At 31.8% G+C, this 20,481-nt stretch overlaps 1 protein-coding gene across 1 annotated transcript; it reads left to right on the top strand.

Annotated features, from left to right (window-relative positions):
* The first annotated feature begins 6,553 nt into the window (after nt 1–6,553).
* LOC105337043 (uncharacterized) lies at nt 6,554–13,223 on the top strand. The gene is made up of 3 exons (XM_020070950.3): nt 6,554–6,876; nt 8,921–9,085; nt 12,740–13,223. The coding sequence occupies exons 1-3, from the start codon at nt 6,564–6,566 to the stop codon at nt 12,973–12,975; spliced, it is 714 nt and encodes a 237-aa protein (XP_019926509.3). The 5' UTR covers nt 6,554–6,563; the 3' UTR covers nt 12,976–13,223.
* Nucleotides 13,224–20,481: the final 7,258 nt, after the last annotated feature.

Raw genomic sequence — 20,481 nt, 5'->3', positions numbered from 1 at the left:
TACAGTATAATTAGATGTGAATGTTGGTCATTTATGGCATAAAATTAAACCCACATGTAATTCTTTAATAATAAATGAATCAGTAGTTCATACATTATCAACAATAATTACTATAAATAATTGATTGCATGTTGTGTATGCTCCTTATTGAAAACTACAATTACATTTGAGTTAGTTTCATATATATTTTCAATGTGAATTAAATTGTCTTTAAAATTGCGATCAAGAATGTTTCTTCTTAAATCAATAAATACATTAATTTTTCATCGCAAGCAAAAACAAATTTGTCAAGAAATCATTGAAACAACAGATTGTATAAACATAGTATCTTTTGTTCCTTTACTTTAAAGCATAAAAACAATAGAAAAATTTCCAAATTATAAGACATTGTCATTCTTTGATTTTAATGAATAGTCTCGCAGCGTAGAACCCTACTTATTAGACACGTAACTTTTAAGCATGTATGGTAATCTATTACACCTTTTCATTTGGTGCTATCATTTGTAAAATATCCAGCAGAATGAAACGTGTGTTACAACAAGGTCTTATTATGGTACTAATTACCCAGATCGTTTGTTTTCATGGATCAAGTTTTGTATTGGTCAGCGAAATGAGGGACATTAGATTTGACCTGGAGATTATATTTTCACTGTCAACATGGAGTCCTCTGGACTGTTCCAGGAAGTGTGAGACCAATGGTACATGTCTGTCCTTTCAGTACTCCCCTCTGACCGGTCAATGTCGACTATTCAATACCATTTTTCTACACCAGGATGCTGGAGTGTACAACATCGGATGGCACTATTATATCGCATCTAATAGTATGACTTACAAAAAATAGTTTTTCCTTAATTTGGTGTCAAGGCTAAGATTTAGTATAATTTAAATGTAATAATTGTATTATATTGGTAACATATTTCAAACTTTAATTATATTTTTATTATATGTGACACTTTCTTCGATATGTTATTTACTCTATTTGAAGGGCGCTGTAGAGACTCGTTTATTGATGCACGAGTCTTGGACATGTGCTTTAAGTTTGTTGGCTTTCATAATTTAACAGAGGGTTTAAAGCAATGTGCAAAAATCCAGTCAAGTATCATCTCCATAACGTCAGCAGAACAGAATGATTTTCTGACCAGATTAGTTGGTAACTATTTTTTGTGGCAGATGTTGCATTTTAAAAATTAATTAGTCTTGAAATTGACTTTCTTTCTATGAATTTCATAGATATTAATGCACTTTGCTGTATCAATATATTCACATTTCTTTTTATAGAAAATATAACAGACTTTGCATTATATAATTAATTAATTGGGCACATGTAAAATGCCAAAACAAAGTTATACTTTACAAAACAAATACTACGTTCATTAACCTTAACGAAATGCAAATTAAAAAAGAACAATTAGTTAATAATTTTGTCTATGATTTCATTATTTATTAAAATAAAAGAAATGATAGTTACATTGTAAATATTATAATCTGTCCCAAATTATTGTTTTTGTCACGTTTAGATGATTTTATTTTTATAAACATACCTGAAAATGTTTTAGTTTAAATCAATAAAAGTAACAAATCTAAGAGTTCTTCATTGATAGACCCCTTGTTTATACTAATTTTACAAGAACAAACATCGTACGGAGACTTAAAATGAGGAATATTTAGATCTTTTCACAATTTCGAGTCAATCGGGACACCTCGCATAATTTTGTTAAAAAATGTGAAAATCATACCTTTAATATTTAAACTAGTTGAAGATATTCATTCATTGATCTGATTTAAGAGCCATTTAAGCGAATAGTGCAATTTTGTAGTAGAACAAACATTGATCATGATGTTCTTTAATTTCAGGTACTCTGTTCAATGTCTCTCTCTTCTTCTTAAATACAAGCGGCCATTCATTCAGGGATTCTGGGACGGAAATGATTGGATCTTGGACAATGGAACCCCTTTGGTCTATGCAAACTGGGATACAGGTTATCCAGTGACCAAATGGGGACGATACATAAAATTGGTCAATGGGAAATGGAGAACAACAATCGCCTCGATGACTAGAAGTGTGTTTTGTAGTTATAATCCATAGATCTGTTTTGAAAGAGTATTACAAATACATTATTCTGTTGTATGGTCACACTATGACAGCTTCTCATAATTTGTTTTGTGTATGTTGTTGCACCTGATTATTGATTATTTGATTGTTGCTTGTAACACCTACAATACCTATTGAGTAAGTAATCTTGCTTTAAATTACTATCAATCTAAAATGCTAAAACTTTTATTCTGCTTACCAGATCTATACGATAAGAAATCTGATGAAATTTAGATTCAAATTAGTGTAGTGAAAGTGAAATGCTGAACTGTGATTTTAATGCTCTCATTTTCTTAAATACATGTGATTCAAATTATTAAGAATTTACATCTGTGTTTCCTGACCCCCCCCCCCCCCCCCCGTATTTCCAAGTTCCAAGAAAACGGGGAAAACCGGTATTTAGCACTGGTTATTCCACGTACCGGGATTTTTTCGGCGAACTCTGTCCCAATTACTTCATTTTCATTTATTTCATAACTTCTTATTAGAGTTTACTATTTATAAAGCTTTTAAATTCTATAGATGACAGTTGAATATATGTAAACACTTAAAAAATAAATGTCTTTTGATTAATTCAAGAATGTATTTTTCAATGATTATGGCTCTTTAATAAGGTCATATTTCATTTTTTTTTAAATGTGTAGTACAGTTCAAATATAATTGAAAAGAAATGGTCTAACTGGCAATATACTGAAAGTGTTGTATTACAATGCAAATATTTTTATTAAAAATGAGTGTATTGACTGTATTCAAATTTATATCAAAAGATGAAATGATCACATTACAGTTATACATTACTATTACATCAGGTCTGCTTAATTGATTTTATTTTAATTTTCATGCGAAGAAGGCCACAATAAGAACGTGTCCCTTTCGATTTAAATGATTATTATTCTTGACTCTTATATTTTTTTGTTTTGCGACAATTACTATCAAACGCAAAATGTAGTACACAGGTTTTTTTCTTAAATGACTAAAGGATAATTCTTATTTCATTAAAAATATTAGTTTAATGAAAAACTAAAATCATTTTGTCCTTAATCAAACATTATTCTTTTTTAGCTACTAGTACATTATTATTAGGGCCCCGCAAGGATTTGCGGGTGCCCTTTAGTAATCACTCTGTCTGTCCGTCCTTCTGTCCGTCCGTCCGTCTGTCACTCTTCCGTCCACAAATTTCCTGTTTTTTTCTAATAACTTTTTTTATGGTTGCCCAATCAAGTTCAAATTTGGTATGGTAGTTCAGTAGGCAGAAATACATATTTTGATGCTAAGTTTGGTTCTCTATGTCTTCTGGTTTGGAGCTGGGGTGGTGGGGTAGATTCCTAACTATGCATAAGAAGAATGGGCAAAGAGAGATAACTGCTGAGAATGAATGGGCAAAGAGAGATAACTGCTGAGAATGTTACCATTGTATACATGGAAGGCTGTGCAATATTTGTCCTTTGGGATTAATTAACCTTCCACAGGAAGAAAATCCTAAGCTTTATCTTTATCTGTCACATTGAGATTAATTACTGCACTGCCTGTGTCTGCAAATGAACTTTGTTTTGAAGTTAAGGTCAATTTTGAATGATGTGTAGTATTGTGTACATTCTTTGACATGTGGATTTGAAATATAATATTCATTTTTTTTTGGTTAAAATACCGTACACAATGATTTATGATAGTTTTATTGAATAGAGGCAAAGCCTAGGTATCATTGCATTGGTATCAATTCTTTGTTTTTTTAACAAATTTTATTTCATCCCATGTTAACCCACTTTATCCCGTGGATATGACTCATTGGATATTTTTTTGATATTCCACAGTTGTGACTTTACAATGGGATTTGCCTAGGCATAATGAAGTAAAAATAATGTAGAGTTTTATAAACAGTGTAAACATTGATTGCGGTGTATAAAATATGGGATAAATAGAATCTCATGATTTGTAGTATAATATGATTTTTATCCAACTTGTGTGTTTTATCCCCTCACTAAGGCTCAAGAAAAAAACACTTTAATTGTTGGATGAAAATCATATCCAACTACAAATCACGAGATCCTATATATTCCAGTTCTTTACATCTTCTGCCGGGCATTTATTTTTCATCATTGTTAATATAAAGAGGATGGAATTCAAAGTTTTTTTCACTTCTCTATATTAATTGTCATAGCGGGGCCCTTCCTGACTGGTCAGTTTTCTAGTTTATATGATTATTAAAAATATATGAATTTATAAAGACAATTAGACATATGTGAATAATATGTTTTAAAAACTGTACAATTTGTTATATTGTCTGAATATCTATCAATTGTAATATATTAAAGATTATTCGTATTAAAGTACACGAAATATTTTTTAATAATATGCACGGGTATGGTTTTCATATCGCTAACCGGTCAGATACATATATGATCTTTCCTTGTTTATATAAAAGTACCGCAGAATTCCGTAAGAGGAAACGCAATAGTAACACAAGCAATTCACTTTCATCAAATCTATTATGTAATTTTATGCATAAAACCACTTAATACAAAAATTTAATTTCCCCCTTGTGCATCTTGTCGAGTAAGAAAGAAGCCTCCCTTATTTATCACCGAATTGTCTACATATTTTTCCGTTTTCCCGAATACATCAAAGAGCACACGGAGGGTGTGACCGGTCATCAGCAGATGCTCACTCCTCCATGGCACCTTATCTTACCTCTAATATTTGTAGAAGTCTGCGTTCGATCTGCTTCTGTTTTATATTTTTCCTTTGGACTTTTGATTTTTAAGTATAGTTAGTAATCACCACATTGCATCGCTAGCTGTTGTATGTCATTGTTTAAGAATAATTGGGTATATGGGGTCATGGGCAAGTTAATAGAAAATCTGAGCATTTAGATTTCCTCAGCATTGTAGTAAGTCTAATCCAATTCATTTGTAAGGTCATCGTTCAATTATTTCTTGAGACAACTAAAGTTTTATGTACAAATTAACAAAAGAATACCCAAAACAAAATTTATTAAAAACTCTGCTTGTACATGTATCTATGGTTAATTTACAACAAACATGATAACAATATATGTCTAATTGCACTTCTCGATGTGTTTATCTAACAAATATATAATGTAACTGAGCTATGTCTGTACAAATTCTGAATAAGGTGTACACAGATTTATATTTTATAGATGCATCTTGGTTTGAAATAAACACATGTGCTTACCCAAGTTATTTTACATTTTTTAAGGTTTTAATAACGACTATGCTGTATATGCCAAAATACCTATATGTTCTTTCTAAAATAATCATATTACGATGCATTTTTAAAATATCAACAATCAAAGTTTCTGTATTGTAATTTGTGTGCTTCAAATATTGTTTGAAAGTAATTTGTTATTGCATTTATTTTGGTTTTGTTTACTTTACCTTTGACCAACTTAATTTTCTATTACGGTATGTGTAAAACAATTACAATTTAAAAGTATCAATTATAAAATAAAAAATTATACATTTATTCTATTCATGAGTCCTACATTGTACACTCATCATCTTAGTGAAAAATTGCTATCAAATTAAACATTTCAAAGAGGAACCCTTTAAAGTGTACTATATAAATAGTTACAATTTCGATATTGCGCATTCGAAGTAAAGAGAGTTTTGGTCAATTGTTAATATTATGTAAGAATAGGGCCCTTCATTTTAATTGCTTTCTAGTTATTTCGAAGAACATATTCAAGGTTATTCATTCTCCACCTTTTTAACCAAATCTTTGCATAATAGATCTAAATGAGACATATTTAAATTGTAGATAAACAATTGAAGTAGTGCTTTATCGAATTTATCTTACTCCGCTACGATTTGTGATGTGTAACGGTAAAGCTTCATTATGCATAAAATATATCATTCAACCAGCTTTAAAATGTTTAAATGACTTAACGTCTTTAACATCACATTGTATCTATATCTCAGTAAATCATAAATGTTCACTGAATGTTATTACAGCAAAGGACGTTTTTGCCCTATTCTACTTCTATTTGAACATTTCCTAAAAACTATACTTTATCTTTTCGATCATCGTCTACTCATTAAATCCAATTAAATTTATATCAATACATAAAGTAATAAGACATTCTTCAAATTAAGTGTTTAAATTTAAGATTATAAAATACTGCTACTGATCTTATTGTCGTGACACTGTACTCTAAGCGCCATTGAATGCACTATATATATAGTTTATAAATTGATTTGAACAGCTAATTGTTAAAAGAAAATAGCATCTAATAGAAAATTCATCAAAGTGTAAATATCAAAGGTACAAGGTTAAACAAATCCATTTTTAGAATAAACAGAGAGATTAATCCATGTTTGATGTTTTGAGAGAATAATCAAACAACACTTAAACGGACGGGCAGGAAAAGATGACTTTGTGCTCTTTTTTTCCTAGTGTAAGATATTCTACACAACAGATTGGGTTCGCTCTTTTGTGTGTGTGTGTGTGTAAAATGTCAAGCAAAGTCCGGGCGTGGCTGTGCCTGGGACTGATGACGGTGCAGACCCTCCAGACTGTGGCCTACCTTGGATCAAGTTTCAAAATTCTTAGCGAGATGAAGGACATACGATTTGACCTGGAGATTATATTTTCACTGTCAACATGGAGTCCTCTGGACTGTTCCAGGAAGTGTGAGACCCACGGCACATGTCTGTCCTTTCAGTACTCCTCTCTGAGTGGTCAATGTCGACTATTCAATACCATTTATCTATATCAGGATGCTGGAGTGTACGACATCGGATGGCAGTATTATATCGCATCTAATAGTATGTGAACAATATATCTTATATTGCTTTGGTAACATGATAATAGAAAGATATACAAAACCCTTTCTCTAGTTTTACATCCATGTAGCTCAATGAATTTCTATAACTTTAATAACTTTTCAGTCACTGACAAGTTTTTTTAGGGTTTTTTTGCTCAATATCATGTCTCCTTTCTGTACTTTACTTGAAACAATATCAAGTAAGAATTTTCAACCCGGTCGTAGAAATTTGAATGCTCAAAATCTAAAAAATAAATGAAGGTCAAAGAATGTTAACTGAAATACGACCAAACATTTACAAACTTGTATGATTCGTAAAAATTCGCGAATTATTTATGGATCATATAAATTTCTTGAATTTTTTTCGTGACTTATATCTTGGTATAAAACAAAAATATACCTATAATCTCTTTTTGCTTATAGGTATGATTAAGCGTTTTTCTTCATTAGATTTAACTTTTGAAGATTAAAATGTAATTTTATATGTATATTTCAAAACAAACACACACAAAGTAGTGGAGAAATGTATACAATAGCAATCAAAACTCACAAGGAAAAGAAATAAATAAATAACTTAAGCAATAACTTCATAAAACAATAGTCGTCTTATAGCATAATCGTAAAACCGGTATTGGCTGTGCCGCGTAGTAATACAAAGCATGTGCTACATAAAACAAATGGTGGTTTTAAGATAATGTTAATTTAAAGTGTACAAATTGGAAATAATATAAATATAGTATTAAGGAATCATTCTTTGAATCTTATGAGGTGATACTTTCGGTCGGAGCGTGGTCAAATCTATCATAAAGCCCTTCGGGATTAATGCGATTTGACCACGCCTCGACGGAAATAATCACCCCATAATACTCAAAGAATGATTCCTTATTCCTTATTGAAGGTAAAGTATTTTTTGGACATCTAGATCTTTTTTGATACATAACTAAATATACCTTTGATAAGCAAAAATGCTTCCGTAGCACCGGGTTTTTTTTTCGCTTGTCAGAAGAGAGGTATGTACGATGTACAATGTTATATCCTGTTTACATCGTCGACATCGCAATGTTGACCATCGAGTAGACATTGTGTTTACATCGTCGACATCGCAATGTTGACCATCGAGTAGACATTGTGTCTACATCGTATGCCTTCTCTCCTGTTTACATCGTCAATATCGTCGACATTGCATTGCAAGGGACAACGTAAAAGAAATGTACGAGATGTAAACAATGTAAACTCAATATCAGTTCAATACATTGAGATGTTAACGATTTTAACGTCGAAAAAATGTTATCAATATGGACAATGTAAATTCGATATTCCTTTGGTTCAACAGCGTCGACATTGCAATGTCGACGATGTAAACGTTAAAGAAATATCCGCGATGTAGACAATGTAAATTCGATATTGGTTCAACATTATCGACGTTGCGATGTCGACGATGTTAACGTTTAAGAAATATCGGCAATGTCGACGATGTTATCTCAATATCGATTCAACATCGTCGATGTTCCGATGTCGACGATGTAAACGTTAAAAAGTATCGGCCATGTCAACGATGTAAACTCAATATCGGTTTAATATCGTCAATTTTGCGATGTCGACAATGCCGACGATGTTAACGGCAAAGAGATATCGGCATTGTTTACAATGTAAAATTGATATCGTATCAATATTGTATACATCGCGATGTTGACATTCTCGAAAAAGAAATATGAATTGGACATGAATGTCAGAAAATACGTTACTTTTTTATACGCGTAAGTAACTTTGGGGATTAAAAAATGTATTTATATAAAAATAAAACCGTATGTATTTTTGTGTATTTGATCTTTTGCTATGTAAATGTGCTTGGGATAACGCCGAAATTAGATTATCGCAAAACAAACCGGTCAAACGTGTACATAGACAAAAATAGTTAATTTTCTATCAGATTTCCTTTGCATAACTTAGCCTTAAAAATTATAAGTAGTAAAGTTTTCACTGACTCCATCTATTAATAAGCAATGCCAATATCCAAATAAGGTCTTTTTTCTTCTTGTTTCAAGGGCGCTGTAGAAAGCCGTTTATAGATGGTCGAGACTTGGACATATGCTTTACGTTTGCCGGTTTTCATTATCTGACAGAAGCTAAGGCGAAATGTGCGACAATCCAGTCAAGTTTCATCTCTATCACATCAGCCAAGGAGAACGAGTTTCTTACCAGATTAGTTGGTAACTAAATTTGTTACTTCTTTCTTTTTTAAATATTACTATACCTATTTTGTAATATTGCGATAGTAGAATACAATTAAAGTGTGGCCAGGTTTGTATTTTTTCCTACATATCAACGCGCCTGTAAAAATGCAACAATCCGTTGTGAATACTGCAATTTTTAAAAACTCGCTATTAGTCTATAAAAAGTATACTGGTATTACTCTAGTCATGACCAAACAACAGAAGTGATTATTTTTTCCATTTAATTAAAAACATAAATTTGGCTTATGATCCTTGATTTTAAAGAGCCTTTACAAGCTTACTCTAAACAACTATAAAAAAAAAAAACCATGCTAGTAAAAGCTTAAAATGCTTAATTTTTTGTTTCAATATTTTCATCCATTGACAAAATATTGAAATCAATATTCACATTAAATGTTGAAAATTAATAATGTTGTCGTGGTAAGGGTATCTCAGAAACTGGAAGAACCCAATACCCATCTTTTAGCATACATAACATAACATAACGTAACATAACGGTGCATGCTTTATTAAGATTTTGACTTAAGTAGGGTCATAAGTAGGACTCATGCGGAATCCTAGGACCTACATTAGTCCTGCTTAAGTATGTCTTATACCGTAACATAAAGCAAGCTTAGCAATGTCTTAGCTAAGCCATGTTTATGTTAAATAGCAAAAACATATTTTTCATTTCTTTTGTCGAATTTGAATGTATTGATTTTTATAGATACACGTGCAGGACATCTTTGATATTAGATGGGGTAGATGTAAATGTACAAACAAAACATTCAAGGTGACATGAGTATATATACATATGTGCCTTAAAATTTTAAAAAGCTTAAAGCGATGGATCTCGGACAATTTATTCAGTCTATTGTTGTTGCTTGTTTGTTTTGACGAATATTCACTATTTAGTCGTTCTCGAAGACAGCCTGTGGCGTAATATTGCGATGCCGTAGAACTTGATATAATTATATAGTGGATTTCTTTTTATCTTTTGTTCTACCTCTTATCTCACCAATAAATCAATTCACATATTCTGGGTATAATTTCTTTATTAAGTCGATATATTGAAAGAGGCAATCGTCGTCTTTAAAATCGTCTTTTTTTAGTTTCTCGAGTTTCGCGAGTTAATATATGCAGTTACTTCTTGTAAACCGACCATTACGTGTTTACAACCTATTCAGCAGTCCACTTGCATACTACCGGTTTATGGAAAATGTTTCAAATCATTACGACCGTTATCAATATTTATATTAATCATATCAAAAATTTTATATTCATTAGGTGAATATTAAGATTTTCATTCTCTGTAAATATCATAATGTGATCAAAACTCTGTAATCATATGCTGAATTGAATAATTAACAATAAAACTTCTAAATGTGTGAAAACAATACTTAAGACATACTTAAGTCACCTCTACCGGCCGCTTAAGTTTTGGGTAAATTGTTTTAGCTTAGCACTCTTCTAGTTACGGACTTAAGTCTAAGAATGTACATAAGTCCTACTTAAGCACTGTCTTAGACTTAAGTACCCTTTATGTTACGAGCCCCTGGTGACGCAAATAACGTTTTATCGGGTCATTTATACTGTTATTTCTTTCGAAAAAAAAACATGTTAGTTGTCATTGATGGGGTAGGTCTACTCGTAGGACGCGTTTAATTCTTTTCGTTGCCAAACACTCAATGTTGTTGTGACTAGATTTGCAATTCTAAACAAACTCAAAATTGTGATACAGTCTCTAGTCTGGTTCATGTTCTTTAAAGTGACAGACTTTAGTTTTCATTGGACATGTTTTGCTTTTAGATAAAAGATTTATATTTTTAAAGGTAAATTTATTGTTGAATGATTTTCCCGTTGTAAGGTAGGTGAGTGCTGCTGTTCTGCATTATAACGTTATTTAAGAAATAAATGTCTTGTCTTGTTTCATGTTCATGTCAAATATTAGACCTTATTTCTTATATTTTCATTTGTAGCAAATTATGACGATAACATTGCTCCATACTTTCTTTTTTATGATAACCTAGAAAGCAGCTTTGCTTAAATATGACACTATTTTTGACAAGACAACACTATTTCATAATAAATAGTGAAACAGTAAAGTAATAACACTTCCGTTGAAGTTGCAGAGCGGTGTTTAAAATTTTGACAACAAAGCGATTGAATGATGATTTAGAGTGTACTAAGGTATTTTTAAAGGACATTTTATCGCAAAAACATATTCAGGAGTATAATAAATTTCCTCGGACATTAAAACAACAAGCTAATTTAATTTTTTTACGGAATTGAACGAACAGAGAAGCAGAAGGAGTTAAATTTGACCGTGAATGGACTAAACACAAGAGGTTTGTGATTTTGCGTTTGCGAGTTTTATCGAGACCTGTTATAAAAGTCAGAAATTAGCTAGAAATGATTTTGAATACTCTGACAAAATGCAATTATTTACAATTTTCTAGAACGTTAATTTGTTACGATGTCGATCCCAAAACGTGACCTTACGTAGATATTTATGATTTACCCCCTCAATTAATGTTATGTAAAATGAATAAAACTTCGTATATAAAAATATAGATAAGGAATGTTTTCCTTATGCCTAAAGTATGTTTTCATTATGGTATTATGTGTGTTTGAGCTCAGTTGGTTTGACTACATAGAAAAAGAAATGACTAGATTATTCATGCGCTATTTTGACCTATTGACTCAGGCTGGTGTTATCCAGGATTGCGCAAACATAAAAGAAAACATTTGCAAATGTAAATATGATAAAATGAAGCTTTGTAGGAGTGTGTTTTAAGAAATAACATAAAAGAAAAAGTAAAAATCGTACGCTGTTCAAAAATCTAAATATAGAATATTGCTACCTTTGGTTGTATTTTTCTTAATTTTTTAATGAATCCAATATACCAATGTACATTTGTAATGCTCCAAAAATATAGCAATATTTTATTTATTTTTATATTTTGAGATGGTCCCCACTAAATCCAAACAGTCGAATTTACAATTTTTTATTTATAAGGTAAAAAATAGGATTAATATTCACATTATGAAATTTGAAGAAAAGGGGCTGCTGTAGTATTTGTTTTAATCTGCTTTGAATTGCAAAAATTCCTATACATTCTTATACAAATTCCTATACATTCATGCTGCAAATATACCAGTAATTTGAAATAGCCTCCAAAAAGAACATGATGGTCGATTTTTTGAAAACATCGCAGATAAACTAGACTTGGTGTAAATTACATATGGTTAAAAAATGTTTTGCTATAAAATTGTAGTCCCCCCCCCCCCCCCCCAAAAAAAAATTACCCCAAATCGGCCTCCTTAAATACATATTTGGTATATGACAGAGACTGTATAGCCATGTCATCGGTCGTGAGATGTTTTTGCAATAATGGTAAAATAATTAATATTATGATGATAATGCATAATGTGTATTAAACGATTTATGACTAACTACGACTTTTCTCAACGAAACAGCCTTCTTAATTGAATGATTGTATATGGTGACATTTTCTGGCATGCTTTGCTCGGCCATTAAATGATTTGTTTGTCGAAAGGTCGTTCGGCGTATGCCGTCTTGGCGATTTTTTTTCAGATGTTCGAAAATAGTGTTGCAACTTTAATGACTTGGTCTTTTTTTCATCTTAGGTACCCTGTTAAATATCCCCTTCCCAGATACCAGTTACACGCGGCCATTCATTCAGGGATTCTGGGACGGAGCTGACTGGATCTTGGACAATGGAACCCCGTTAGTGTACACAAACTGGGGCCCAGACCAGCCAAAGAAACTCCATTTGAGGAAATATTTAAAATTACAGGATGGGAAATGGCATACGATGTTTGATTCAAAAGTTCGACCAGTTTTTTGTAGTTACGTACAATAAATGAAATTTAAAAAATGACATAATATTTTAAGGATATGCTTTTATACAGCACAGGTTGAGTTTGCTCCGCTTTTTGAAATATTGGTATATGATGGTATATGATTCCGACTTTGATCATACAAACATCAAAAATAACAAATAATTACAAATTGCAATATACAACTTTTTTAATATGGTAAGGAAACTGCCTTGCATCATCCGGTCTGTAATGTATGGAGTTATAGTTTTATAACCATTCTAAATTCATATGGTTGCCATATATTCCTGTTTTAAAAAGAGTTTTTAGGTCACCTGAGTCACGTCCGGTGTGCGTAGTGCATTAACAATAGTACATTTTTAACTTCTTAAAAACTAGAAGGCAAACCCGTACTAGTTTTTGTGTAAAGCATTTCTAGATTGAGATGAATACATTCCCTCCGAACTCTTTTCAAATGCTTTTACGATATCTTAAAATTGATCTAAAGCTTCATCCTTTTTCTATTCTAAATATGTGAATTTACTAATTTCTTTTATTGAAATTCCCGAGCAAAATGAAATAAAAAGATTACCTCCCACCCAGCCTTGCATTAAAGTGTACATGTATTGAAATAAAATATCATGCTATATCATGCTATATCACATATAGTCCTTTAATTTGAATTTATTTGTTTCAATATAAATCTTTATTCGTCGTATATCTTTCTCCAATAAAAAACATGGATATCGATTTTTGTTTATAACTTTGTTATTTTGTATTTTAAGAACAGTTTATGACTTCAGGCACTTTGTAAAAATATTTTTTTGACATCTCAAACCCTGAGTAAACTTTATCCTTAACATTTGGCAAGTATGATTTATCAGCATTTATATATAGGTAAACGGTGAGTAGATAAAGAGTTCATTTTAATCAAAATGGTGAAAAATCATACCTGAATCAGCAATAAAGAAATAGAACAAAATAAAATAAGTGCAATGTGTTAAATATAGTTAAAATGTGTTCGTTTTACACTCATTATATTATCCAATCATACTACGATTGTATCCTAATATAACATAGCATTTAAAGCAATTGAACATAATCAGTTTAAAAAACAATAATAGAAGAAGTTATTATCTTCGACAGTTACAAAACAAAACAAAGCGATCTTTTAGATTCACTTCCTGAGAGGCTTCATGTATATTGTACATGTTGTTGTTAGAATCCACTTAATATGAAAATATCGTAATACTGTTACTTATAGTGTGATAATCTAAAAGCCCAAAGGTCGTTTTTTTTTTTTTATTTCTTTCATTGAGGATAGGAGCTTTTTAAGGTGGTATGGGACCTGTCAATATTAACGGGGATAAAAGTACATTATAAACAAATTATTCTCGCCAGTTTATAATCTTCAATTTTTATAATATTTGACCAAAAATATGTTCAATATTTTTTTGGAAAGATAGAAATTCATAAAAGCCCCAGAGCGATTCGAACTCAGGACTTACAAATTCGTAGCTAACGCTCTAACTCATGGCGCTACGCTGTTACGTGACACTTTCGGAAAGAAACCATTTATAAAATTATACTTGATTTTATTGTTTAACTAGATCCGTAGCTCATCACAATACAGAAGTGTCCCAAACCCCTTAAAAGATTTAGTTGTCGGGGTAATATATCGATATCATACCTTAATACTTGACTGTATACATGATAGAATTAGGGAGTGGCACAAATAAATCTCATCAAAAGATTAGCTGCTTCTGTTCAGTTAGGCGTGTCTACATGATGTATGAATATCTAATGTTCGAGGAACTTAAAATTCCATATTCTACAATAAACAAAATAATTGGGCCATATTTGATTATTTAGTCAATAATCAATCTGTGTAAGTCCGCTATGTTTTTTTCCAAAGTCCAGCAGAGTCAAGTTATAGTTGAGCCTGGGACTGATCATGGTGCAGACCCTTCTACGTGTTACATATAAAACTGGTTGTACTTTTGAAAACCAAGCAAACCATACTTTTATATTTTATAGATAATATATATTACCAATGATTACAGTAAATCATTTTATCTATGTCTCGATCATATTTTGCTTTGGGTATCTTTTTTTAGTTTGACTGTTTTTAAATGCAAAATAAAAAAAATGTGTAATTCCTTTTTTGGATGCCGAAAAATGTCTGAGAGAATTAACAACTAATTTACAATTTTTCTTGCATCGAGCGTTTTTCTTGAACACTCATAACGATCTTAGAAAGTGAATTATTTAATTGCACGTCGCATTTAAGAGTCGCCATTTTTATCTGTAAAAAAAACCCCACCATTTTACATTACAGGATACGGGATAATGAGAATGTTTAAAAGATATTTAGAGGGAAGTAAAATAATGACGTCTTAAGTAAGTGTCGCAGCAGTATTTTTGTATGAACGATTTTACTGAAAATATTTCATGTCAATAGGTCAAAAACGCTCGCAAACTTTCGAGCGCAATAAATTAAGATAGGTTTTAATAGGGCTGTGCATGTAGCTTTGCGGTTCGTCAAACCGATTTTTCCATGGAGCTACATCCCTGCTGCTATATAACATGGGTTTTTTTCAGGAATGAATTAATTTCGTCTGAAATATTGAATTTAATTAATGTAACTGTATTTTTCTACAAACAATAGATCTTGGAATGAAATAATGTAATGAGATTATTTCATTCGATTTACAATGAATGCGTTAACCCACACAATCTCATGCACTTGTATCTACTAATTGAATTACTTATATCTATATTAATAATTTATTTATTTCGAAAAATGTTTTATATAAAACAGAAAAAAACACAACTGCAAACATCGTTTCAACTATCAATAAAATCCATTCCGGTGTCCATTTTACATGAGCCTTAATTTTTTAGAGTCAAGGAGGGAAAGGTCTTCACTTCGCTACAGTTTTTAATGAGTACTTGATACAATATATTTTTCTTTCTTTATTTTGTCGACTTTGGATTTACTTAAATAAAACAATGCAAAAATCGAAGACAAACTTGAAATGTATTTAATTTCCTTTTTATTGTGGATTTAATTTTGCATATACATGTATGTACAGAATATAGATTTCGAATATGATAGATTGTGTAGAAAACTTTGCTTGTCACATTCTTTAGAAAGAAGCAGCTGCTAAAGACAAGGAAAAAAAACGGTAAAACGCAATAGAAAGGTGTTTAATCAAATTTACAACAGTAATAAGTACAAGTACGCAAACGTAAGTAAAGAGAATGTTGACAAGTCGAGGTCATAAAAACGCATTCAATCAAATGGTGATAATCAACTTAATCAACAAAACATATTAAAGTACAAACAAATACAAAATCCAAGCAAAGATGTAAATGTGATTTTTTTGTCGATTTTCGTTTTGTTGAATACAATTAAAAACTAGAGCAGAGCTCGTGGCAAAGCCACGAGTAGGTCTTCCGTTGTTGCTGCGAGTTGAAAATGTATGTGATATGGTGTCAATAATTTATAATGACTAAACTTTCAGTTCTGCTTTTGTTATAAAAATGTGTTGTGATTGAAAGCCTGTATATAAAACGTGTTTTGAAAAAGAAAGAAAGAAAATGTTTTAGGAAAACTATCTGTCGAACACAGTTTATGTAATCGTTTCAAACATTCTTTAAAAAATGAGATGTTTAATGGCGAGTTAAATTTTCAGAGGGTAGCAAGCATTGTTACATGTACTCATGAATCATGTGAGGAATTGTGTTTTTGGGAGTTGATTTTAATAAACTCTCCTATGCAGTTACTCTAGCATACCGAAACTGAAACTGTGTTTGCACCTAAGCACAAATCATCGCCGCTGACAAGACTAAGTTCTTGAAAATAATGAAGTATTTTTTTAAAGGAAACTTTTTTATAAATACCTTGGAAATAGTCAGATTTTAAATGGTAGGAACAATTTGAAGTTTTTTTAGTCCTGTGTATTCCTACGCCAGAGTTCAATATATAGTCTCGTTCAACCATCGGCTGTCTCCTTACATCTCCGGCAAGTACAGAGTCAGTCTATATTTAGAGGTCGCATCATCAAGCTATCATGTGACCTGGTATCTCTTACTTGTCGGAGATTAACGGAGACAGCCAAGCATCTGGTTGAACGAGACTAGAGTTCATTATTGGTTGGATCCATACAATTTTTGAAATATTCGGAATACCAAAACATAGTTTGATGAAATCAATTCTATTTTAAAATATTACACAACATGATTCATTAGAGGTTTTCTCAAAATTCTAGTCGGAACAGTCAGAGAATTCATATTATAAAAATGTACATAATTCAAATGCAGATTATAAACTACTTGCCAAGCAAACTAGCATATCGTTGATTTTAAAATAAATAATATTCGTTAAAATCAACTCTCGTCAGTACATCAGTACTTTGATTTAAAAACCGAACCCGACGACAAAACACGTAACCTTTTCTCTAAGACAACTTCTTTATTTAAAAATATTTCTAAATTTTTGAAAACTATGTGCAAGTTTAGAATTGTTGCGTGATGACAAAATTTACAGACCCTGAAACTTACTACTACACCAAAAAACGTGCGACTTACTTGCGAGAAACGTTTCGTGTAAACCGTTAAGCGTTTCGTGTGATTGTGAAGCGTTTCGTGTAAACCGTTTAGCGTTTCGGGCAAAGCGTGTAAATCGTTTCGGGCAAAGCGTGCGAGAACCGCGTGAAACATTTATCAGATTTCATTCGGAACTCACTGACACTTCAATTCACTTTCAATTGATGAAAGGGAATATATCCAAGATATCTTCATTGAACAATTTTCACTCATAAAATTTCACAGGAACGAAAACAATTTTTTTACGGAGATTTATAATGGGAAATGCTTACATCTTTTCTCCGTTCGGAAGTACTCGGGATACCTCGCGCAATATTTAAACGTTATCATCCGGGCTTATTAATGGCTGATGCAATGCAAAATCCCCGTAGACTTTCAATATTGGGATGTGTATTGAAACCTGAAGCGATAGAGGGGGCGTTTCAACACATATAATCTGGACGGACGTAGTTTTAGCACAAAGGTATTTACTATTATTGAAATATCAAGCAAAAAGTGGTGGAAGAAAAAACTCGGGACATAGTATATCTTATAAATTTATGAAACTTTGAAGTGTTTTGAAATTCTTTAACCAGGGAACAACGATGTCTATATATAGATCAGTAATAGGATAAGGTAATGTCAAACATCGAAGACTGTACGAATATTTAAGAAACTGTTTTTATTACAAGTGTTACCGTTAATAATTAAATCACAGTTTGCCGAATCTTCCTGGAATTAAACAAAGGTTGTAAATTTACTTTGTATAAAATCTTTCTTCATGGTTACTCAGTGTGAAACATTCTTTACCTTAGACGTTTTACTTTTCCACTAAGCATCCGCCTTCGTTGCCTTTCCTTTACACTACATCTAAATTCATCATGTTCATAAGTGATTACTCGTTCGCATTTTAAAATATTTAATGTCCGTATTCACGGACTCCATGCTAGGAAATTTAGTTGAATATAAGCTACGTCATTCTTATCCATGTGCATGTTGTCGACGGCGCGCGGCCAAAGAAATTTTCACAATCGTTCTTTAAAAAGCTTTAAAGTTATACAATATAGGATACACATGTAATTTTTATATGCAGACCTTAATTAATTTGTTTGCAAGTTTATAACTAATGATTATTCCTTTATCAGCACTACTTATAATTTACTCAACTCTCTCTCTCTCTCTTTTCTTTCTCTCATTCAAGTCACGAGCGGCAATGTCTTAACTCCGCCCAGCTACGATCTGATTGGACAAAGGTCAGTGAAAACATTAGGTAGAAACTTTTCTGGAGTAAACCCCTATTAAACGCTTCAATGTACTTCGCTGTAACTTAAAACGATCATGTTTTGATAAGCATATATATTTTTTTATTTATTCACATCGATAACTCTTACTGAGACCATTCGACTTTGTACAAGCAGCACACATAACCTCGGACTTCGGGTGTCTCCTGCACCTGGCTGAACCTGTCAATCAACCTCTGTGTATTTGTTTTCATTGGATGGTCAAGCGTCTCTTTCTTTGTCAATAGCCAATCGAAAATTAATGACTTCAAGGTAATCGGAATCAGTATTTGATGAAGCATACAATTCAAATGACAAAATTTTTATTAATTATCTGAAAATTATTTAAACCACTGTTAATGGAAAACAAAGAGTCTTAGAAGTAATTAACACACAGGGATTTGCCTACAATGTACACAGTCATGTAATTACTAGTAGTTATTATGGGAATCTTTACGCATGGTACTTAATTCGAACAGATAAAATAATCTATACACTGTACGCCGTTACACATGTACGAAGCGCCGGTAATATATACGAATATTGAGTCAAAAATTTAAATCATTTTTATTTCTTGTTCTTTTCAATACAATGTGAAATTACTTTCAGAAAAAAATTCCGAAATACTAATTACAACTTTCTTTTTTGTGTAATCATTTGAATTTTTTCTGGGTTCATGTATATATGTGTACAGAACATACTTATTTACGCGCGAATGACACGACATAGGAAAAAAATAATCGGTTGTTCGTAGAACATTTTTATCTTACGAATGTGACTAATTTAATTTTAAATATTTTTCAACATTATCAATGTAAATAATATCAGGTGTATTTACTGTTTGTGTTTTTACATCGTAATCTCTGAAACCAATAAAAATACTAATGTTAGCAGAAAAATCAAATCCCGCCGAATACTGAAATACCGATTTCAGTTAGCAATCATACGGATTTTATTTTTGGTATTGACTATTGAGTTACGGTAACTTTTTTTCTGGATGATTTTATTATTTATTATTTATGTAAAAGCACCATTCCAACAGTTACTCAATTATATAACAATTGATGATCTGGGGCTATATATGTTCCGAGCTGTGTGCGCTGAAGCGACACAAGATTCTCGGTCGCATGTGGCGATTGAATTTACACAGACTGACCGAATAAACAAACGGGTGGGAATATGAAACAAAATGTTACACATGAGAAGAAGCCACCAAAAATGATTTTCGATAGATCTTGATATCGTTCTGACAATTAAAAAAGTCCAGCGCGAGCTCCTGTCAGCGGGGCGGGGGGGGGGGGGGGGGGGCAGCAATGAGTTCGCTTCTACAAAGAAACGAACGACCATGTAGAAAAACTACAGAAGTGATTAATATGTGACCGATAGAATCTAATCTAAAGTTGTTTAAAATTCATGTGAATTTTTTTTAAAAAAATCATCGAATGCCTCAATTCAGGACATTTTTTATCGTGCTAGCACCTACTGCAAACATGTTACATGGAACTTTGATTATAATTTGATTTTTATACTACCTGTTTATCTTTTCATCTTAAACGAATATAATAGTTGAAAAAATAATAAAATATAGTTGTGTCCGTGCAAAATATGAAACATGAACGCGCGATAAGGTACATGTAGAAGAACACGAACCGACCCCGGATTACTTGGCGCCGGTTCTCC

Source organism: Magallana gigas, chromosome 8 (genome assembly GCF_963853765.1).
Source record: "Magallana gigas chromosome 8, xbMagGiga1.1, whole genome shotgun sequence".
NCBI lineage: Eukaryota > Metazoa > Mollusca > Bivalvia > Ostreida > Ostreidae > Magallana > Magallana gigas.
The sequence above is the reverse complement of the archived record's forward strand: the minus strand, read 5'-3'. Positions and strand labels throughout refer to the sequence as shown.

What these genes read in the sequence shown, in the direction of transcription:
- LOC105337043 (XM_020070950.3), top strand. Translation starts at nt 6,564, where the DNA reads ATGTCAAGCAAAGTCCGGGCGTGGCTGTGCCTGGGACTGATGACGGTG. An exon ending in GTATTATATCGCATCTAATA is followed by an intron (nt 6,877 to 8,920) that starts GTATGTGAACAA and finishes TCTTGTTTCAAG; the next exon opens with GGCGCTGTAGAAAGCCGTTT. An exon ending in GTTTCTTACCAGATTAGTTG is followed by an intron (nt 9,086 to 12,739) that starts GTAACTAAATTT and finishes TTTTCATCTTAG; the next exon opens with GTACCCTGTTAAATATCCCC.